Raw genomic sequence first — 24255 nt, 5'->3', positions numbered from 1 at the left:
TTAATGAAACATCTAAAATAGGAGGAAAGCATTGTTTTATGGTCTCATTTGTACACTTTATTATACATTTTATTTTATTTTTTGAATGAATTAAGCATCTAGTGAAATAATGCCAAATTAAAGGTGCACAAGGATCTGGATATGTCAAGTCTGATGGTTTAAAGATTACTGAATAAATGAAACACACGTTATTCCTCTAAGAAAATAAATACATTTTACTGGGTCCTAAAGCAAATTTACACCTGTTGCCCTGTTTTACTATATATATGTTCAGAATCAGAACACCACAGTTGATGAGGAATAAACATGTTAATAATGGATTTTTTAAAAAGAATGGTAAAAAATATATAAATAAGGTGATGATATTTCTCTTTATTTAGAAGTTATTACACACTGTATGCTGTGACTCTGATCTGGGGAACATTAAAGAAATTCATAGCCAGACATCAGGCTCTTGTTTTCTTTTCATCAAACTACTAATTATTTATATAACTCATTTGCTTTCCTAAACATACAAAGAACACTGTGATCGTATAGCTATATAACAGAGACAGACAGAATCTGCAGAATCATTATGATTTAGGAAAAACTCATATAACTCATAGGTGTTTGGATCAAGATTAGGATCGTTTAACATATAATTATGCAGTTCTGTTCTACAGTACATAGGATATAACATTTGCATTTATAAGCAAGCACTTAATTAAAAGGCACTTGTTTGTTTAATTGGTTACATAGTCAAAAATCACAATACATCAGTATCAATACATACATGTTTAAAACATTTGTTTTATTCATAGTTTAGAATTAAGTAAACTAATTAAAAAGTATTAACTATTTATTTTTTGTAGTATATCATTCTAAAGAAATGAAAAACTAAAGTAGATTATTTTGACAACAAACAGGAAGTTAAGAAGAGATTTTCATGAAATAACAAACTTGAAAAAATAACCACTAACCTCTAAAACATTTCACCATTGTACTATATGTTGCACGTTGCAATATGGCATTTTTCTGTCTCCTAGTTAAACCGTCTTTCACATTGATATGATAAACTCATGGTCATTTCCAGTTCCTAAGTGCAAGTATTATTGTTGGTTACTGGAACATAGCTGAAACTTTTTGGAGGTAATCAATAAAAAAAAATTTAATTAATGTGAAAGTGGAGCTAAATCAAGAAATCTATGGTAACTTGTGGCATAATTGTTTATTTGATGCTGAAAGATTCTTTTAAACTGTTTTCTGCTTGCTGCTTTGTGATGGACTTCCAGGTCGAGGGGATATCAGCAGGGCGAGCTTTGTATTCTTCAGCAAACTTAGTGTTGAAACGGGCCATCACATATTTCCAGTAGTCTGAGGCCTGTATGCTAGGATCTGCTGGGATGTGCCAATCAGGAAAGATTTCTCTGTATCTTTTGTAAGGATGATAGTCATAATTAGTTTGAAAACACTTAAATTGTGATTCACTGTTTACATCTGTTGAGCAGATATTAGGCACTAATTTTTCATTGTTTTCATATCTATACTGGCCAAGTCCCTTAGGTCTGTGAACTGAAGCACAGTGATCAGTGTGGGCTTCTCCACCAGCCTCACATGGAGCTCTGCAGAATGGACACTGTTTCCCACATCCAAACACACGTTTGAAGAGCTCATCCTGGGGTTTCATTTTAAGCATGCAGAGTTTGCCCTGTATGTCAACTTTTTTCATTTGTTCCATCAGTGTCTGTTCCATCTCCTCTACAGATTTAGTTAGCCAGCTTGCAAATGGCTCTTGAGATGCATTGTTTAAGGCCATTACTGTATCTAGAGCATCTTTGGGAATTATAAGCTTTTGTCCAAGCTTCCTACATATGCACTGGATGAATCCTTTGATTCCATTCTTGTTTGTTTCATTCTGTGCCATTTTGACAGCTTCTAGTATCTCCTTGGTGATCCCTCTAAGGTGAAGTTCCTCCAACTCAGACACTTCATGGTCATTTGAAAACTGTTTGTTGATTTGATCTAATATCCAGCCCTTAACAAAGCCTTCATAGGAGCTGATGTATTTCACATACTGTTCAAACTTATCTTCATTCACAAGTTGCTTTAGGAGTGAGTACTGGAAAAATGCACGTGTGCTGAATTTAAATGCATTGTTTCCCTGAAGCATTTTGTCCACAATGTCTGGACCCAAGGAACTGTAGATGAAAGATTCCACTGCAGGCATCAAGCACAGTGTAGTGAATTCTTCAGCCTTTCTCTGACACTGATCACGATCATGGAACAGGTCCTTGAAATCATTGCGATATTTGTCTTTATACTGATCAAGGCATCTACGTGGGTCACTGACCATGATGAAATATTCATGCATTTCTTGAAATGCTCTTGCCGAAAACCCACAAATGTGTAATTTCAAGGAAAGTTCAAATTCATCTGAAAACCCCATATTCTTGTTGGACTTCAATCTGTTATCTATGATATGTAGGATCTCCTGGATGAAAGCATCATGGTAATCTGAAATATTTGAAGTCTTGTCCGAGACAAATTGAGAGCATGTCTGAATGATGTTATCTGCCAAATTCTGAAGGTCCATTGTTGAGTTGTCATTGATCATGCGTTTAATCCACCTTTTCAAAAAGAATTCTTTGGCGACTATGAACACTTCTGTTCCAAAGTTCATCAGACTCACTTTACTTAATTTTTCAGCAACAGAACTTCCCTTCTGTTTCATGTTTGTCGAAGTTGACTGAAAACACAATCATATATATTTCTTTCCTTTAATCCAGTAAACGACAGCTCATGCAAGGTGTCTTGCCATATTTGTCCAAAAAATCTGTCAAGTTGTTCGTCAGTCATATGTGCATCACTCTTTGAGCTGTTGTTTTTGCGTAACTCCTCCAGTAGGCCCAGCACTTTTTTCTCCATTGTATCAGTGAATGTTTTCTTGATATTATCCAGATTGTTCATTCCTCTCCTAATGTCCACTTTTGCCTCAAGCTGTGTCAGCAGAGAGCTCTCAGTTTCCCTCCTGAGAGATTTTACACTGCTTACAAAGTCTTCTTTGTACTTTTCCACAAGGTAGACATGCCCCTCTGTTTGTTCAAAGTACTTGGAAAGGTTTTCCATTGTGGTCTTTTCCAAGGTGTCAAGCTTGGTGACAGCTTCTTGTTTCAGGTTGCATAAAAGATCTTTTAGATCTGACTTGTCTGATTTCAGTTTGACTATCTCAAAATTTGACACTCTGGTTTCAGCTCCTGTTAACCACAAGTGCATATGCTTCTTGAAAGACCACTCCCATTTATGAAATTCTGTGCACAGTCTCATGTATGCATCAGCCACCAAGCTATTCCTGAAACTAAATATGAAATTTTCAAATTTGACTGCATTCCACAAGCTTTTTGTCCACTCCAAAAATTCTGTTATGTTGTTTCCAGATGTTTTGAGTTTGCATTCTCCAATTACATCAATCATGTTCTTTTTAAGGTCATAGACTGACTCGGAGTAGCCAGCATTCACTGGTGCCATTGGAGGATTTCCATGCCAGAGTCCAGGAATATACCAATTGCAAGTCTCTGGATCATACTCCATCACATCAGTAAACATTTTATAGTCCTCCTTGTTCTCCATTTTAGCTGCTGCCTCTGTCATCTCATTCAGCTGCTCCAGCAGAAGCTTTCGATCTCTCATGTTCTTGTCATGGGCTGATACATCAGCAACATTTTGGTGGACAAACTGACACTTGGGTTTTTTACCTATTTCCTTCATTCTAAGGAAAGCATGGACCACAATCTGCAAAATATCCTTCATCTCAGTGGAATTCTCCATTGCAATATTGATAATTGTAATATCACTCAAACCAACAACAAGTGTGGCTAATTCATTGTCATGTTCATGACTATCATCTAGTTTTGCCAGCTCTGGAGATTTCAGACCTTCGGTGTCAATTATCACTAAATAATCACAGCTGAGATTTTTCTTGATGTCCTCTTTGACTTTTATCAGCTGCATAAAAGCTCCTCTAGTGCATCGTCCACTGCTGACTGCGAACTGTACTCCAAACATGGTGTTCAGTAAAGTGGACTTCCCTGTACTCTGGACTCCCAAACTGTCACCACTATGATTTTATTATTTGGCTGCACCAAAGAGTTCAAATACATAAGCACATCACTAACCCATGTGAGAGGAATATTCGATGCATCTCCATCAACCAGTTCCAGAGGGAAGCCATCCAACATCAGCTGAGCACATAGCCTGGGTAAGTGGAGCATTTGTTTACGTGATTGTATGTTTTCTGGAAGCGACACCGCAGCTTCATAGAGTTGCCCCATTTCACGCAGGAAGTGCTCTACTCCTAAAGAACTGTTAGAGATCTGTTGGTCAAGCCGTGCAATTTCCTCTTTGTTTTCTGAAAATTGTTGACACTTTTCTTTGTACTGTTCTCTGAGGCTAGAGAGGTTTTTTCGGGAGATATTGTCAAGGTTCATCCGCATCCACTTCAAGAAGTAGGATCTCTCCTGATTTGAACTTGATAGTGCACTAACAAAGCAGGACATGGCATCTGAGATATCATATTTACTCTGCTGTTTCCTGAGTTCAGTCTTTTTGATCTGGAGATCACTCTTGTATGCCTCTATGTTTTGATCACCAGCTTTCCGGAGTCTGCATTCCTCTTTCTCCAGTTTTGCCAAATCTTTCCAGATTTTAACCCTGAAGGGGAAGCTGTGTCTCTTTGAACTGCAGTGTGTCCTGTATATTTTTCGTCAAGGCATGTGCATTATCTTTAGCATTCTGACATTCCTGGATGTCTTCATCAACTAAAATTCCGAGTTCATGTGCTATGTTGTCCATTCCCTCCAGACGTGCTTTGTTGGAATGATTATTAATTATGAGATTCACTGAAGAAAGCAGATTTTTTACAAAATTTGCATCATTTTGATTGTTCTTCAGAATTATGTTGTTTTTCTTCAGACTCATTTCAGAAGCTGTCCTTTTCAACTGATCGAAATCAAATGCTTTGTTTTGTACATTGCCTACTAAAAAAAACTGTGCTTTAGCATGTTGGTTGGTGAGTAACTTGTAGTTTGTGTCCAGATTGTCAAAGAACACAAAAACGGCAGTGGAGGTCTGGCATAGGAAGGTGTACTGTGTTTCAAAGGTACTGATGTCGCCTCTCAAGTTTGCGACAGCCACGGGTTCAGGAAAAACATCAATGTTTTTGTTTCCACAAGGTAGATACCAACTCATCTCCACTAACCCATTTGATATCTTTCTTGGAATGTCTCCACAATCCATATCTCGATGTACAAAGGTGTCATGATACTGCTGGGGGTTGCTAAGCAATTTGTTTAAGATCTGAGATTTAGAAATGCTGCAGTCACCAAGTCTAACAAAAGAAACTAGGGGGAGCTCAAAGTGAACAATTCTCTCCTCCACAAAGCCTCTTGGGTCTGACAAATAATGAGGTCTACATTTCTTCACAATATCTCTCATGGCCCAAAGCATTAACATGCACTGGTGAGTGTCACTGTTTGGAAGAAGCAAAGGCACAGAGAACTGACACATTGACATTTTTGAGACCATTTCCTGTTGGAGGAAACCATCTGAACAAAGGAAAAGGGCGGACACTATGTCTAAAGGATTTACACTGTTGTACTGATCATTCAGAAAATCAAATGATTCATTGTTAAAATCTAAGCTTGACAAATCTTCACTCTCATCAGATGAACATTTGACACTTCTTGCAGTCACATTCACCATCATCAGTTTCTTTAGAAACAGCCATGGTAAGGATGATAGGGACTGGGCTGGCTCATCTGTCACTGACCTCTTCTCAATCTGTAGAACATCATTGAGGGAGAGTTTATTTGGGTAGTACTTCTCCAAACCCAATTCTTGTAAAAGGCTTTGGATGTTTGTTTCTGTTGAAAAAAAAAATTTGTTTGATTTTACTCAATACACATTTTTTAATAAATGTTTAAAATAAGGCATATCAATGTTTGTATTGAAGTTGGATATTATTCTACTAACTGGTTTGAGCATATGTGACTGCTTCTTTACTTCTGTTGCCATTTGGAAGCACTTTGGTAATGTTAAAACAGTACTTCTTTCCAGGACTTAGGTCACAGAAATCCATAGTTCTTGAATTTGTCATCTTCTCCTGAAACATTCTTCCATTCTGGCTGCAAGCAACATGAAAACTGCTCTCCTCACTGCCAGATGCATCCCAAATAAGAGAAACTGAATTGGTGCCCACACTCTCAACCTTGAAGTTTTCAGGTGGGAGTGGCCCTGCAATGAACACGATACAAATATTTATAATGTCATTTATTTTTTTGGTCAATTATAAAGACATGCTGTAATACAATTCTAAGTTCAGACTGAAAGATAATTACTGGTGCATGCAGTCGCTTTAACCTCCACACTGCGTTCTCCACTGTCTGATACAGAAACAAGGCTGAAAGTGTACTCAGTCCCTGGACACAGATCTTCCACCTCTATGGTTGAGGAATGTGTGATAGTAGTGGTCTTTGTAGATGTGAGACTGTAGTAGGTCAACTCAAATGTAGTTATGTTGTCTGGACTATCCCAAGCAAGAGTAACAGAACTGGTCCCAATAAGCTGTACTGAGATTGCATTTGGTGCATGGATATCTGAGGGAAAAAAAGACCAATATATTTTTATCATTTGAAAAGTAATGTCATTTGGTTTATCAAAGTCAGTATCCTATATATTGTTATGCATTCATATACATAATTTTGTTACCTTGTAACATGGAAACATCTTCATTTTGATATGACTTAACAGCATGTGCTCCTGCAGTAAATGTTTGTTGTTCATCTTCAATGTATTCACTAGCATCTGCAAATTCCTTAATTTGAAGTTTTTAAAGCATTAGTGGCATGCAAACTCAGATTTTTCAAGACTAAATTTGACAAATATTATTAAGTGTATGCAACTCTCAGTGACTAATAAAAGGCACATCATTTGCAAACAAATCTGTCTCATGAAAGTGAAAGAAAGAGATGCTTACTTCCTCCTCACTGGGACAGTCCATTCCAACTACTTGTGAGTTGACTTAGACTCCTAAAAGGAAAACTGATCCAGTTTTAATTAGCCCAAATAAATTAGTAGACTATAAATCAATAATTATTTTATACTATTAAGTAGTTAATTATGACTTCATTTATTTACATTAGTGTACAAGTTTACATTAAATAATATCACACTATTCAAAGCTTTGTAAAGGAAATTTCCATCTGCAATGGAAACGTCACCAATATTTTTTATATTCTTGATGCTGCTCCATTGCACTGTACCACTCTGTTTGTTCTTTGGATGCCAAAATAGTCTATGTAATTTTTAGGTTCATCCGCCTCAGTGCTCGTCATAGTCAAAATGAATGAGATAGCCAATGTGTAAGTAGCTTTGGATAAATATTACAAATGTAACCTATTACTTTATAAAAAATTCTTAAACAACAATCACGTGGTATAGCACCCAGGGCCGGCTCCAGTCTAGGCAGGGGTGGGCTGAGTCCACCTAAATGACAGTCCTACCAACCCAATCAGAATTATTTGGCTGCATTATTTGTGCATAGATTAAAACCGATCTGAAGCCGACTGTATTTTGAAATGTTTAAGCTATAGCTTGAGACTGCCCAAACAATCATACAATAATTTCAGAAAAATGCAGCATATTTATTTATTAGCTGAATATAAGTCTAAAGTTACTAAAGCGAATATGTATCATAGCCTACCCCTGAAATTACCTGAGCAGTTTTAATTTATATATATAATTTTTATTTTATTTTTTTAATTGAAAGTTGGGCTGCGATTTACATGGTTCATGTCATTCATAATTGTGCTTTGTGCTTTCACGATATTAGGAATACAACTGAAATTAAATGGATGCATATTTTAAAATGGCTAAAAATGTTATTTGCAGTTCAGATTAATTACTTTACAAAAATATTGTATTATTTATATAGTTCCTTTAACATTACCACTGTAGTCCTGTCCTAATATTTTCCTCAAAACAATAATGTAATGTTCTAGCAGGGGCGTAGAATTGGAGGGGGGGGGGGCACCATGTCCCTACCAATATCCAGCGAGTGCAAGGGCAGTAATTTTTATCAAACAATTAAATATATGTATTTCTTTTTTTTAATTTTCTACGCATCTGAAACTTTATACTATTGATATTACCTAAGAAGTTCAATTAAAGTTTTTATGTAGAAAACTGTGCGCTTTCAAGGGTGCGCATTTATTACATGGCGTAAAGTTCACCAGAAGAGAAGCGCAGCACCAAGATAAGAACAACTCCCCAGCTAACAGGGAACGTTCCAAGGAACATTCACTAACATTCTTTAAAAGTTGTGTAAATGTTAGAACAAAACATTATTAAAATTAACGTTTTTGGAACGTTCTCATAATGTTGTTAATGTTCTTGTAAGGTTGCTAGAAACGTTCTCGAAACGTCTTTAGGATGTTATTTGTACCTGATGAATGTTCTTATAAGGTTGCTAGAAAACGTTCTTAGAACAACATTTTTATTTAAAAACAATATCCTATGAAAGTTTATTTTTTAACATTCCAAGAACGTTAAAATGTAAAAAACTTTAAAAAATCACAAAACTAAAAATACATTATAGCAAAAACAAAAAAAATTACCATTAAGCTGTGGTTTAATGAGAATTTACACATTAATATTAACAATATTTGACTACAGGGGACTTAATGTTTTTTTTTACATGATATGAAATTTTCACCAGTCTGTTCAATGTGTTAATGAGATTTTTGAAAGTGATTAATGATTCAGATACCTGTTGAAATGCACATGTAATTATATGCTTGCTTGGATCTGGAATGTTGTGTTAATAAACATTATGTTGAAAGAGAATGTTGCAACAGTGCTAACCTGAAAATAACACTTTATTAAGCTACACTTTGTAATGTTCAAATTAATGTTTATACAATGTTTTATTTTTAATAAAATTTAAGTGGAAAGTACATTATAGGAACATTATGCTAACCATAAAATAACATTCTAGCAACGTTAAGCAAACTGGACATTTTAACGTTCTTGGAATGTTAAAAAATAAACGTTCATAGAACGTTTTTCTTTTTTTTTTTTTTTTCAAAATTTAGGTTTCAAGAACATTGCAGGAACATTATGCTGACTATCAAATAACATTCTGGGAATGTTAAGCAAACTGGATATTTCAAAGTTTTTGGAACGTTATAAATAAACGTTCATAGAATGTTATATATTTTTTATGAAATGTAGATTTCAAGAACGTTGTAGGAACGTTAAGCAAACTGGACATTTTAGATTTTTTGGAACGTTCTAAATAACGTTCCTACAACCAAAAGGGAACATTTGGAAAACGTTCTCAGAACATACATTTGTAGGCTGGGTTAATGGTATTTTAGCCAAATGAAGACAGCATTCCAAAACATACTTGACTGTTTAAGAGTTATGAATATGTTGGAAAACTTCAAAACAGTGAAAATGATTGGGTGTTCTTTTATTTTATTTTTTTATTCAGTGTCAAAAGCTAAGTTACACCCTTGGCCTTGTATGGTATAAATAAAAAAGTTAGTTGAAAAAAAATACCAGTGTAGAAACAATGACACAGAGAAAGAGAACAAAGATGTTGTATAGGAGTAATTGACGACAGGCCGTTGAATTTAACGGTCCGGCGTCAATTATTCTGTTTATACCATGGTTACTAGTGATGGGAAGTTCGGATCATTTTACCGACTCGGACTTTTGAGTCTCGTTCAGCAAAATGAACGAACCTTTTTTCGAGTCATTTCGTTCATTTCGTTCATTTTAGCAAAATGTTATTAAAATATTAAGTGCTACCTCCCCAACACATCTAGTACTTACGCAAACGTCGATCACACTACAAACAATACAAAACTAAAATGCTATGAGATAAAGAAAAAAATACTCATTCTTTACCTGGGTCTTCAGTCTGTGATTAGCTCATCTCACCTATTATCTGAGAAGTCTTCGGGTTTAAGTCATTCCTGAATCACGTGACAGCCCCATACGCAAAACTAACGCGGTCTTGAGCCGGAAAGAGAATTGATTAGTTCATCTCATGAGTCTTTCGGGTCGAGTTTGACTCGTTCCTTAATCACGTGACAGCCCTATACGCAAAACTAACGCGGTCTTGAGCCGGAAAGAGAATTGATTAGTTCATCTCATGAGTCTTTCGGGTCGAGTTTGATTCGTTCCTTAATCACGTGACAGCCCCATACGCGAAACCAACGCGGTCTCGAGCCGGAAAGAGAATTAATTAGTTCATCTCATGATTACCACACCTCAAGACATCGATCTGATGATTTATGTAAAGGGATTTGACCGGTTTTTTACTTAAATCGCTATTGTGAGTAGGACTATTTCTTCCGCGAACCATCCAATCCCCTTTGCTAGCACCAAAACGTCATTTTAAAACTGATAACAGAGGCTTGAGCCGTTGATAGCATTAAAATGCAGTTATTATTAGAAAGAGAGCGACAGACAGACAGAGAAAGAGAGGGAGAGAGAGAGAGAGAGTGAGCTTGTGTGAATTATTCTAACGTACCTCTGTGCGTCTCTAAACACATCGCGTCTTTTGCGCGCTCAAGTTCGTTATTTCCAATGTAGGCGCGCGGTATGCGCGCTCATAATGGAAGCGACGCGCTCGTTTTTTCCAGGCGCGTCCACACCGCATAGAGTTAAAAACATCTCAGCTATGCCACAATGCCACAAGCGCACCGCGGGTCATGTGACAAGAACTTAACAATCAGCTCCATCCTTTCCTGTAACAATGTTGAAAGCTCAGCCAAGACGAAAGAACAGCTGACCATAGCTGTTTATGTATAGCCATTTTCAAATAAATTTAATAGCAGAGCTACTGCAAGCGATTCTTAGTGCTGTAAATCAATTTATCATTTGCTAAAAATTTCCGCGTGTTCATGGAGAGAGTGGGTCATGGTTGCTTAGCAAAGGCAGACGCCTCAGGAGCGCAACTGCCCGAGCGCTTTGGAAAGAAGAAAGTGGCGCGCTTGGCGTTTTCCACTCGTTTTTAGGCGCGATATGTGAACGGCCCCTTATGCTGCAGCGTCTGTTATTACATCGTTAGTGAGAAATGTCACGTGTAGCCAAGTTGCTACACTATACAGGCTAACTGATAAAATCGTCAGGGCAGCGCTGACAACAAATTTTTGTGCAAACTGCGTGACCGTTACTGTTAACTATGCGAAGTGATATGGAACTGTAATGCGGTCAGGAGAGCTGCCTGGAACTACTTTCGCCGTGCGTTTCCCAGAAAATAATTGCACACCTCAGAATGTTCGTCAGCCAATCAGATTCAAGCATTCAAAGGCCCTGCAGTATACTTATTATTATTCAATACAGATAAAACGTTTGTTTTGTTGTGAAAGTGCATGAAATTCTATGCTGCCCATGAAAGTTTTTTTTTCTTCTATATATAACAGCATATAGTTAATGTAGATAATATAGCAGTATCTACAGTATAAAAATCTAGTTATTTTCCCCTTTGCAATACAAACCCCCACCACATGTTTACAGGGACTCAACTGGTGGAGTCAGAAAGATAATCGCATCTCACTGCAAAACTCTCAAGAGATTCGCGTGCGCTCACTAAAATTGCGTAGCAACGCAATTAAACACCAACCACAATTTTTGTCGACTTTTATTTTCATTTGTTATCTGTTATAACGCCTGTAACAGACATATTCATTCAACACCCTGAATTGTAGTCTATGAAAAAAATATATTTTTTATTTACAGTAACACTTTAGGCAGGTTAAGACAGTGATTCAGCAAATATTTTCAATTAATACTAAAGGTAGCTACTTACAATTGGTTATCCACGTCTAGTGAAAGAAAACCTCTGCATTTGAAAGGAATCTAACCACGCCTCACACTTTTATACTCTTGAGTAAAGGACTCAACAGGACTAAACCATGTAGGCAACTGAAATAAAAAATTAAATGCGCGAGCGTTTACCATGTTAGTGTACGTTTTTACAAAACGTTAGCTTTCATTTTCGTTGTCTACGTATTAACTAAATGCTGTATATTCATTATATTTGCTCATTAACGTAACACATTTCAGTGGTATGTGTTATGCTTGGTTCTCTCTGGTAATATCTCTATTTTTATATAAATAAAGGAATCTCACAACCACATGCTACTCAGTGCTCTCACTTTACTTCACGTGCTCGCGCATCTCAATGACGTCAAAAACACAGGACTCACAGATTAACAATACATGGTCTTCCACATCTTTCTGACAATATAGAACATATTGTAACATCCTTCCTTTTTTTTTTTTTTTACTGTCACTGAGGTCACTGTATGCAATAAACTTTTGACTAAGAACAACAATATAACAGATACTCAAAGTAACGATTAAGTGTCACAATAACAATTAACAGATTTAAACAAAATCTTTCAAGTGTGTTGGTCTCTTGACTATTCTGCCACATCTGGTTGTCACAACACTGTTGTTGTTATCCGAATGTTGTGTGCGTGTGTGTGTCTCTGGTACTGTCTGTGAATGTCCCTCATCCCGCTGGATCATCTGATTAGACTGTTCAATCTTGTCCCTCAAGTTTTGTGTTTCTGCTCTCTGTGGTCCTCCAGGCACAGGTCTGAGATGTTTCCTATTCCTCCTTACAACAGTTCCATTTTCCAGCTTGACTGTATATGATCTGTTATTGGCGATTCTTAACACTTTTGCTGGTGTCCAGTCAGATCTGTGTTTGGTGTCCAACTGAACTCTTACGTGTTCTCCTTGCTGGAGAGGTCTCAGATCTTTTGCTCCTCTGTTGTAGTAGAATGCTTGTTTGCGTTGGTTGTCTTTTACTGCGTGTTCTGTGTTTACAACACCTGGCTGCAGGAGGCTGTCATGTGTCGGCAGTAATGTTTTAGTCCTTCTGCTCATGAGTCTTTGTGCCGGACTGGCCTGGAACCCCTGAGATGGTGTGTTCCTGTGTTCCAGAATAGCTAGATATGGATCAGTCTTGGCTCTCTTTGCTTTCTCCATCAGCTGTTTGGCCGTCTTTACCGCAGACTCCGCTTTGCCGTTGCTTTGTGGATAAGCTGGAGATGACGTTACATGTTTAAATTCCCAAGCTGTACTGAACTGCTTGAATTCTTGTGAGCTGTACTGTGGTCCGTTATCAGAGATCACAGTGTCTGGGATCCCGTGTCGTGCAAAATGGGCCTTTAACTTGTGTATTACTGTACTTGACCTGGTGTCCGTGAGACAGTCTACTTCCCAGAAGTTTGAAAAGTAATCCACTGTGATGAGATATGCTCTGTTGTTAAATGAAAACAAGTCTGTTCCCACTTTTGACCATGGTCTCATAGGAATGTCATGTGGGCACAATGTCTCTTTCTGCTGCCGTGCATCCACTGCTCTGCAGACTGCACAGTTTCCTACGTATGTTCTTATGGCGGCACTCATCCCGGGCCAGTATACGCAGTCTCTTGCTCGGCGTAAACAGCTTTCTATGCCTAAGTGCGAAGCATGAATTCTCTCCATGATTTCTTTTCTTAGCTGTGCTGGTATTACAGCTCTCTCTCCTCTGAAAATCACACCATGTTGCACACTAAGCTCTTCTCTTACTGAAAAAAATGGTCTCACCTCTTCTTTCAGCTGAATCTTCTCTTCCGGCCATCCTTGGACTATCACTTGCTGTAATATCTGAGATGTCCCATCCTTAGCCGTTTCTGTCTGTATCTTCTGTAGACTTCCTTCTGATATGGGCAGGTACTGCAGCATGTTAATCGTCTCAATTTCTGTCTCTACGGATCCTTCTGTAGCACACTCCGGTAAGTACGCTCTGCTGAGAGTGTCTGCTAGGTACATTAGTCGACCTGGAACATAGACAACATTGATATCATATCGCTGAAGCCTCAAAAGCATTCTCTGCAATCTCTTAGGTGCATCTAAAAGAGGCTTTCTTGTGATAGTTTCTAGGGGTTTGTGGTCAGAATGGACTTCTACATTCCGGCCGTAGGTGTACTGGTGGAATTTCTCCATCCCAAACAGGATTGCCAGGCATTCTTTCTCTATTTGAGCATACCCTTTTTCCGTGGGTGTAAGTGCTCTGCTGCAAAAAGCAACTGGTTGTCCTGCCTGCAGAAGTGCTGCACCCAGCCCGGTCTCTGAGGAATCACATTGGAGAACTAGGTCTTCTTCTGGATTATAATATTTCAAAACTGGTGCAGAGGCAATCGTTTGTTTCAATTTATTGAACGCTTCTTCCTGTATATCAGTCCATTCCCAAACCACATCTCTGTGTGTCAGTTGTCTTAATGCATCGCAGCTATCTGACAAGTGTGCACAAAATTTGGACAGATAGTTCACCATACCAAATAATCTCTGCAGCCCCTTCACATCTGACGGCCTGGGCATCTCCATTATGGCTCTCACCTTCTCTGGATCAATCTTTAGACCCTCTGAAGTCAGTCTGTGTCCGATGTATGGCACCTCTTTCTGTTTCAGCTTGAGTTTGTTGAAATTTAGTTTGATGTTTCTGTTTCTACACCGATCCAGTAGTTGTCTCAGTTTTTTGTTATGATCTTTCTCCGCTGCCTCATCATTATCGCCTTCCCCACAGATGAGGATGTCATCCGCTATTATCCGGATTCCTGGGAGCCCCTCCAGCGCCTGAGTCAACCTGTGCTGGAAAACTTCTGGAGCCGGGCTGATCCCCATGGGCATTCTGATCCATCTATACCTGCCAAATGGAGTAGCGAAAGTGGTAAGATAACTTGACTCTTCTGACAGCCTTACATGCCAGAATCCGTCCTTTACATCACACACTGTAAAAACTCTCGCCTTGGTCAGATCCGGGAGAACATCGTCTATGGTAGGCAGAGGAAAGTGTTGACGCTTAAGTGCTTTGTTTAGTGGTCTTGGATCTATACAGATTCTTAATTTCCCACTTGGTTTCTTCACCACCACCATGCTGCTAATCCAATCTGTGCTCTTTTCAACCTGAGCTATGATGCCTCTATCTACCAGGCTTTCTAATTCAACTTTTAGATGCTTCATTAGTGCCACCGGAACTCTGCGCTTTGGAAGCCTCACCGGTTTAACTTCAGGATCCACCTCGAGGTTATATTTCCCTTCCAGGCATCCATCTCCCTCAAATACATCAGCATACTCTCGTTGTAAGTCTTCCTTGCCCCACGTTTCGTTTTCTTTGCATCTCTCTGTGGTAACAATATCATCAATTGCCATAATGTTTTCATGCTGTATTCTTACCAGATCCATTGCTTGCACGGCCTTGTTTCCTAGCAGGGGAACTGATGAGCTTTCCTCCACTACAATGAACTCCAGACGATAAAGTTTTCTGTTTCTGGGGTTTCTTATTTTTATTCTGCACTTCCCTATGGGTTTCAAAGTGCTCTTGTTATACATGACCAGAATCTCTTCAGTCTTTTCCATTACTGTGTCAGGGTTTAACAGTTGAATGGGTATGACGTTGCAACTGGCTCCGCAGTCTAGTTGAAATTTTACTGGCCTCTCACCTATCAGCATGGTTGCAAACAGCTGTTTTCCATGTTTGTCCTCCTTTTGTGAACTAAGGCTTAGGATTTCTTGATATGGTTCTTCTTCCTTTTCTGCCACACTGTGTATTCCTTTTCGCACGGTCTCTTTTGTTTTGCATGTGGCTGCAAAATGGTTCATCTTTCCACATTTCCTGCACTGCTTTCCATAAGCTGGGCAACTCAGTTTTTTCCACTCATGCGGTTTTCCACAGAATTTGCACTTAGCTGGTTGTGTCTGTTTGGCACTCTGGGCCTGTCTAACTCTCTGAACTGCATGCACTTCCGTTTTCTGACCCTCAATAGTCATCACATTCTCTTTTGACAGTTCTGATGCTTTACATATCCTTACACACTTATCAAGTGTCAGGTCCATCTCTCTTAATAGGCGTTCTCTCACGTGCGAGTTCATTATGCCGCATACTATTCGGTCTCTAATCAGAGAATCTCTCGCCGATCCAAAATTGCATGTGTCAGCCAGCACTTTCAAGTCAGTAACATATTTGTCAAACGTTTCGCCTGAGTTCTGATTTCTGGAGAAAAATTTGTATCTTTCCACAGTTTCATTCGGTGCTGGATTGCAATGATTTCTGAACGCGGTTAACAGCCATTCCAGCGTCAGCTCGCCGTCAGCCGGCAGAGCCGCGCTCAGCGTCTTACACAGTTCTCTTCCTGTTTCTCCGATTAAATATTGGAAAACTTTTACCTTCGTTTTGTTGTCCGCGTCTGTAAGCGACAAATCGATGTACAGGGAAAACTCCTCTTCCCACGCTTTCCAAGCTTTGGGTATGCACGTAGCATTCCAGTCAAAGTTTGCTGGCGGTTTCAATCCGAACGCACCCTCCATAATCGGACCTCGTCTCTCGCAGTTGCTTTCTCGATAGCAAACTTAATGTTTCACTTTTGTATCGTACTTTACCGCTGCCACCATGTTATGCTTGGTTCTCTCTGGTAATATCTCTATTTTATATAAATAAAGGAATCTCACAACCACATGCTACTCAGTGCTCTCACTTTACTTCACGTGCTCGCGCATCTCAATGACGTCAAAAACACAGGACTCACAGATTAACAATACATGGTCTTCCACATCTTTCTGACAATATAGAACATATTGTAACAGTATGGTCCTTATGCGAAAATGAAACTATGATTTACATCTAAAACGAAACTCATACACAATATGACTTTTCTGAGAAATGGTGCGGGGGGGGTAAGGGGGGTTGATTGTCCCAGTAATCTGCTCACTCATACGGTTTATTTATTTACATTTTCTTTATAATGGTTTTCTATGGGAAATTTTTTTAATGTTCATAGTGCATTACATTCATATTCTGTGCGGATCTGCCCACCTGTACATAATTTGCGTCATCAAAAAGTTGTATATTAAATTTGGTATGTCAATATCACTCCCTTAGTACATTAGTACTTAATACAATCCTGATAAAAACAAAAAACTGGTGGCCATCATTTTGCCTTCTAGATGTGCATTTCTACAGGTGAAAACTACACTCTTTAAAATAAAGGTACTTCACGAGTTCCATAAAAAAACCTTTAAAATATGAAGAACTGTACTGTTTCACAAAAGGTTATTTGTGGCGAAAGAAAGTTCTTCAGATTATAAAAAGTTACACTCCAACAAAAACTGGGTTGTTTGGATAAAATATGGACTAACCCATCTTTTGGGTTAAAATTGTAATGTAAAAATTTAACCTAATGGTTGGGTTAGTCCATATTTGACCTAAAGTTGGGTTGAAACAAAACATTTTAGAGCTTAAGAAAGATGGTTATTTTAAGAACCTTTGATTTAATGGTTCTTTGTGGAACCAGACATGGTTCTTATATGGCATCGCTGTGAAGAACCTTTTAAGCAACTTTATTTTTAAGGGTGTACGAATTGTGCCAAGCCCAAGATGTATTACAAAAACATATGGTGAGATGAAATTGTACGGTCAGTTCCTGTTAAAATCCATTATGAGACACTGGTCAATTAATGTGTGAGCAATGGGCTGTGCTTATATTTTATTTTTATAAACATACTGTGATTTCCATCAATAAGCCAGATTCCTTTATGAGCAGAATCTGATCATTCAGTCTGTTGTCAAACCTCCTAGTGTTCCATTGGTCAAACAGGTTTATATGGCAGGGTAAAAAAAAAAAAGGTTATGCTTTGCATATGGTAGCTTTCACACTTTCAGTTATCAGTCTGGCTTGAAACACCATGGAAGAACAAATGGATTTGCCTGCCTTTGCATTTAAAAACTGGAAATGTTGTCACAAATACTGAGAACTTGTCAACATCTCACTTTCTGATGGCTCTTTGGAAGATTTTTATCTTCAGGCTTCTTCTATTAACAGGTTTGCGTCTGGCACGTGGCACAGTCTCTGACAGCTTTAAAGAATGCAGTCAGTTCTTCTACATGCACACAGCACCCACAGGTGTCCGAGGGGGCAATCTGAAGAGGATCTGCCAACGATACGGAGATAAACTACGTTACGCCACACTGTATGACAGCAGACGCCGTTTGGCGCTTTATTCGGCTTACACCTTCAAGAAGTCAGATGGACAGCGGAGGATGGACACACCCTGGATGTATGAACCACAGGTAGCAGATTACCTTAGCATTTGTGTAGCCTATTTTAAATATTCTACATCGTTTGAACAAAAAAGGTCTTTATTTTGAGAACAGAGAATTCATCACATAGCAGTAAAATGGTACTGTTGCTGTTCTGTCAATATGAGTTTCAATGGATTTTTATTTCTTGCCCCCCCCCCCCAGCTGGTTTCTGCTGATGAAAGCGGAAACATGAGAGAGTTGCCCTCTAGTGGTGAAACCGACCAACTGCTTGAGGAGAGCCAGGCTGTGTTAGCAGACTATGTTGATGCGGTGGAGTACGAGCGTGGCCCACTCAACCCTGACCAGCACCAGGCGGACAACCAAGACAAAGCAGCTACCTATACTCTCACAAATGTAGTACCTCAGATCACAGACTTACTGGAGGGTCCATGGTCCGTTTATATCGATATGGTACGCCGCCGCCTGAATAACTTCTGCCGTGGTCCTGCCTATGTGGTGACTGGGGTGACTGTATCAGGGGTGACCATCCGAAGAGGAAGAGAGGACCGCATGGCCGTCCCAAAGCATTTGTGGTCCGCTTATTGCTGTCCACGGTTTGATCGGAACTCACCCTATGATGTACGATACATGTTTCCCACTTATGCAGCATATGCTTTGAATGAGATAGTGGGACACAGTGTTACTGAAGTGCCTTTGAAAGCTTTAGAGGCATTTCTGAAAAGTCAGACTGACATGGACAAAAGCGTGAGCATCTTTTTTAAAGACTGTCTCACAGAAAATTCACATGCCAATAGGGAGTGAATGAAGCGACTCAACACTCAGACATATGGAATAATTCTCAGAAAAAAATCGGTTCATTTTAAATGTATTGAATCTATAGAAAAGTACTCCGTTTTTAAATTTTTTTATATAATACTGGGAATATGGAGCTTATACTCGAGGAGTAAACATACATCAATTATATTCCCAAATTTTCATAAGGTTTTGATCATGTTGATTTATTTTAGTGTTAAGAACAATTTGAGAAAATTACATTTAAATTGTTCTTACATTATGAATGTAAGAACCATTCAAGAGCATAATGTAAACAAACTAATAATAAATAAATAAGAGATTGAATTTGGCTTGCAGTAGCATGTGCTTTAATATTAATTTTAATTCAATTTGAATGCAGTCAGGCAAGACTACACTACCTGTGAAGAGAGAAAAGTCACCTATCAGACTTCGTCTTAGTCTTTGTAGATGATTTCCATATTATCATGCCACACTGCAGAGCAAGTTGTGTGTCCATGACTTTACACGGCTTGTATCACTGCATTTAAATATCACTTTGTTGATATAGTGAGTACATGAATGTGAATTTAAAGATGTTTTAACTGCTGAAATTGTGAACACAACTCAGTGGTGACTTGCATATACTCTACAGCTGGAAGGTATGTGTAAGAGTTCTTGTAATTTTTACTGAACTGAGTGTGCAACACGGAAAGATAAGTCAAGTAACAGTCCATCTAGCATTCAATTTATTATTCTCACATCTATGAAGAAAACATTTCACGAGTTTGTGTGCTTATAATCTTGGCATTAGTGGTAAACAGATTTGGCTTGATGTCTGCAATGGAGGGCTCAGAGAAACAAAAGATAAATTAATGTGCATAAAAGAAGAAGAGGAGATGCTGAAAGAACTAACAACAGAAGTAAGAGGATGTTTTTTTATACTTTGATGTTAATTGGAAAATTAGACGGGAGTACCCCTTCCGAAATTACATTTATAACTTTTCTAAAAGTATAATTTTGTGAAATTTCTATCACCTCCTATTCAGACTCAGGTTGCAGGCTGACCGGAAAACTATATTCACCTTTAAGGAGCCAATGAACTTTAGGCCAGCAGCGAGCAAATTCACCTTGATGATTTGCATGATGAAGATAATGGCACACTGAAGTCCATCTATCAGTTAGTTCAGACTATCCGAACATAGTTTTGCATGTACTTTATACCCTGCATTAGAATTTTCAATGGTCCTCATTTTATTCTCTTCCTACCTGTGCAGAGGCAGTTAAGTTTTTTTATTTTTGTGATACTTTCAGTCCAAAGAACATTTTACAGAGAAAACAGACAACAATTTAAAGTCTTTAGGACAACATGAAGCTCACAGTCTATTGCTGGTCACTGATGTGTTTGATATTAAGATCACAAGCTGGAGTTGTGGACGACTTCTCCCAAGTAGATCGCTGTAAGGATTTCCTTTACATGGGCACTCCACCACGAGGTTACCTCAGTACTTCCCTAAAGAAGATCTGCCAGCGCTATGTGGACAAGCCTCGCTTTGTTACCCTCTACGACCCCCAAAAACACATCCCCATATATTCAGCATACACCTTCAAGAAATCAGATGGGGAAAAACGGGTCGACATTCCCTGGATGTTTGAACCGCAGGTGAGTGTGTGTTAACAAAAACATGATTAGTATATTCTGTATTGTTCAAAAGTTTAAGGTCTGTTTTTTTAATTATTGTTTTTATTTAACGAAGATGCAATAAATTAATACAGCATTTGCAATGCAAAAATATAGTAAAAACTTTCTGAAAAAATTGTTTAATTGTTGTTGTTTTTTTGAACATTCCTGTGTTACGTATCACGTTTCCACAATAATACCAAACAATAATATCAAACAGCATAATTGTTTTCAACTTTGATAAAAAATGTTTCTTAAGCATCAGAAAGTGGCATATTAGAATGATTCCTAAAGAATCATGTTACACTGAAGACTGGATTGTCCATCACAGGAATAAATGATATTTTCTCACATATTAAAATAAACTTTTACTTATTTATATCAAAATAAAAGCTGCCTGGGTGAGCATTACACCTTCTTACCATTTTTTCAAAAACTCAACGTTTTAATATTTACATGACTGCAATAATCAAGTAAATAAATAAAGAATCTGCTTCCATACTAAACTGATACAGTTGAATGTTTCTCTCCTGAAATGTTTAAATGTGATCTGGGTTAGGTTCTGAGAATCTAAACCCATCTTAATCTCATGCTCATCACCTGCATTTTTCATTTTGCACAGCTGGCAACTGATAAAGGAAGCAGTAACATGGAACCCTTTCCTCAGTCTTCCTTAATGCACAAAAACTTTGAAGACACGCAGGCTGTATTAGAAGACTACGTTGATGTAGTGCAATATGAACGTGGCCAAATGAGCCCCGATGAGCATCAGGTAGACCCGCTGGACAAAGCTGCCACATACACACTGACCAATGTAGTTCCCTTGATAAGGGAGTTCAATTTTGGTCCCTGGAGCACACAGTTGGAGGTTACCCGCAAACGGCTCAACAATTATTGTCATGGAAAGGCTTATGTGATCACTGGGGTGACAACATCAGGTAATATGATCCGACGTGATAACCTAGATCGTGTGGCCATCCCAGAGTTCATGTGGACAGCCTACTGCTGCTCAGATTACGATCACAATGCTCCCTACTCAGAGCGGTATAAGTTTCCAGCGTTCGGCGCCTACGGTCTTAATGATCGCGTGAACAACCACATGGTGGAGGTTCCTATCAAAAATCTGGAGAAGTTCCTCAAGGGCAAAATGGAGGTGGACAAGAACTTCCAGATCTTTTACAGTGACTGTGTGTCAGATGCGTAAATATTAGATGGGGATAATAAACCAATCCAATGGGTTCATTATCATAACGATGGAAGACACTATATTAAACTTAATACAAAAGAGTATGCATTGCATTTGTGTGTAATAAATGATAATATTTTAATTCATCAAATTATAGGAGTAGTTCGCTCGAAAATGAAAATTCTTTCATCATTACTCAACTTGTATGAGTTTATTTGTTGAACATACTAGAAGATATTTTGAAGAATGTGGGTGATTGGTGTCCCTTAACCAGTAGACGGCCAGTAGATGTTTGGTTCCCACATTTTTAAAACAACTTCTTTTGTGTTCAGCAGAAAAAAAGAAACTCATACAGGTTTGAAACAACATGACGGTGAGTAAATACTGAAAGAATTTTCAATTTTGCATGAGATATAACTTAAAGCCATGTAAACCATTAAAAGATACAAGCTGATATAAATTACTTGGGGACAAAAGGTTTCAGCTAGACCGCTTCATTTCTGATCTTTACCCTTTATTAGAGCCTAGATGTTAGTTTGTTTAATACCATGCTGTACTTCCCATCTGTAAAGCTAAAGCACATTTTGGGTAGATTAATGAGATTAAATGATTATAAATGTAAACAGAACAGACAAACTTCAGGATGCTGTTAACACTTCAGATTCAGCTGTGATATAAATATTAAAATTTTTAAAAAGTTGCATGCGGTTCATTTATCAGTTCTTTGTCATGGTTTGATATTCAAATACTACTTTGCTCTTGCTGTGACAGCTTTGAGGCACAAGTTAATACAAGAAAGAAATGAGCATTGATGTCAATGCCATTTTCATTTGATTATTTTAATCATATGATTGGGTTAAAACAGAAAAATTACTAATTTTGCACACAAGGCCAAAAAAACTGCATTTTATAGCATAGTTCACCTAACAATAGTCCTTGTTCCACCCAAGTCAATGCATATTGCATATGGGAGAAAAACCAAGTCACTTCTTAGCAGTCAGAGGGAGACAAAGATTGTAGAAAGAGCACTGATCCAAATAACCAGCTGCTTTCCATGAAACCCAACCTTGACTTTGCAATGACTTTTTATCCAAAGGACAGCCAAAGTAATGAGGGTCCATAACAAGCAAATAACTTCCCCGTTTGCCAGTGCACACACCTAAGATCCCCTTGGAGGAATTGTCTCTGTCTCCTCCCATTATAACAGGTGACCCACGGCTAAGGAAGTGGTCATGAAGATCTTCCAGGGCTTGGTCAAGCTCCTCGCCACACCGCACATGCAGGAAACTGGCAGGAAACATCATACAACTGGTCAAGAACAAGACTTGCCTCAGATGTCCCAATCCACTCCCTCCCTAGATCCCAAATTTGTCCCCAATTTCCACCAAAGTTTGTTGGATCTCAGAAAGACTAGGTGGGTGTCTGTGGCTCACACTGTGAGCTTGATTAAAACTCAACCATGAAGCCATGGTCTGAATAGTCCTGTATCCACAACCCCAACCTCTGTCTTCCTTGCCGTCACAACCATAATGATAATAGAGGCAGTCTCACTGAGCATCTGTCACAGTCTGGAGATGGCTGGAGATGGCGCTCTTTACTAAAGCATCCTTCCATGTTTTGTTATTGGCTGTCATCGGAGTTTGTCCACAAACATGTCTACCCCAATCTACATACTCCGTTTTCTTAGGTGCCCCTCTTTCCATGTCTGCACGAATATATACGGGCTGATAGTCACCGTTCAAGCACTAAAAATAAATACAAATGAACGTTTCATGTGGTTTCATCGCTTCTTCTTCTGTGGTTTTATTAGAGAGTTGCATATCAGCTTTCAGGTGAAGTGATTTCATTTTAAAATCTATATTCTGTTCTTAAGATCACTGTATTTTAAAACAGCCTTTATAATTTTACCTGATCCTTGATTTGTGATTAATACATTTCTGATTGTAAATTATTTGCATCCAATTATTATTTAATTTCTTTCCTGCTCATACATACTGTTTCCATTACTTGGCATGTTTCACATAATCCTGTGCTATGTTTACCTAGTATATAAAAAGTTATTATAAGTTACGGTATCGTTTGTCAACTCTGTTATGGACATATTAACCAATGTGTAGAAATAACAATAAATCATAACAGGAAAAATCCTTCTTTTTCATTAGACAAAAATAGTTCTAAGATAGCTGGTCTATGGTCAAAGCTTATGGGTCCGTGACGTGATTAATGAACGACTCGAAAAACCCGAACAATCATGAGATGAACTAATAAATTATCTTTCCTGCTCAGACTGCATTGACTGAACCCATAGACAGTAAAAGAAACTGAAACAGGTGAACTAGACTAACTTCAGAACGGAAGCTATAGAATTTTGCGCATGCGCGATTGAACGAATCACCCCCCGAGACGACTCGTTCTTCACGAGTAACATTAAAGGTTCATTGAATTTCATTCCAAATGAACGAATCGTTCAAGAACGAG

At 38.3% G+C, this 24255-nt stretch overlaps 3 protein-coding genes and 2 pseudogenes across 3 annotated transcripts; 2 read left to right on the top strand and 3 right to left on the bottom strand.

Annotated features, from left to right (window-relative positions):
* Positions 1-90: 90 nt before the first annotated feature.
* LOC113105853 (interferon-induced very large GTPase 1-like) lies at positions 91-9999 on the bottom strand (annotated as a pseudogene).
* Positions 10000-12125: 2126 nt separating this feature from the next.
* Positions 12126-16637, bottom strand: LOC113105864 (uncharacterized protein K02A2.6-like). Its single transcript, XM_026267220.1, has 2 exons — positions 14440-16637; positions 12126-13880 (listed from the first exon to the last, which is right to left on the bottom strand). The coding sequence occupies exons 1-2, from the start codon at positions 16405-16407 to the stop codon at positions 13872-13874; spliced, it is 1977 nt and encodes a 658-aa protein (XP_026123005.1). The 5' UTR covers positions 16408-16637; the 3' UTR covers positions 12126-13871.
* A 1156-nt stretch (positions 16638-17793) lies between these two features.
* Positions 17794-19877, top strand: LOC113105881 (endonuclease domain-containing 1 protein-like). The gene is made up of 2 exons (XM_026267249.1): positions 17794-18166; positions 18341-19877. The coding sequence occupies exons 1-2, from the start codon at positions 17873-17875 to the stop codon at positions 18938-18940; spliced, it is 894 nt and encodes a 297-aa protein (XP_026123034.1). The 5' UTR covers positions 17794-17872; the 3' UTR covers positions 18941-19877.
* Positions 19878-20025: 148 nt separating this feature from the next.
* LOC113105883 (endonuclease domain-containing 1 protein-like) lies at positions 20026-22040 on the top strand. Its single transcript, XM_026267252.1, has 2 exons — positions 20026-20573; positions 21214-22040. Exons 1-2 carry the CDS (start codon positions 20280-20282, stop codon positions 21793-21795), a joined length of 876 nt encoding a protein of 291 aa, XP_026123037.1. The 5' UTR covers positions 20026-20279; the 3' UTR covers positions 21796-22040.
* Positions 22041-22730: 690 nt separating this feature from the next.
* On the bottom strand, positions 22731-23556 carry LOC113105887 (ufm1-specific protease 1-like; annotated as a pseudogene).
* Positions 23557-24255: the final 699 nt, after the last annotated feature.

This window comes from Carassius auratus, chromosome 7, assembly GCF_003368295.1.
Source record: "Carassius auratus strain Wakin chromosome 7, ASM336829v1, whole genome shotgun sequence".
NCBI classification, from domain to species: domain Eukaryota; kingdom Metazoa; phylum Chordata; class Actinopteri; order Cypriniformes; family Cyprinidae; genus Carassius; species Carassius auratus.
The sequence above is the reverse complement of the archived record's forward strand: the minus strand, read 5'-3'. Positions and strand labels throughout refer to the sequence as shown.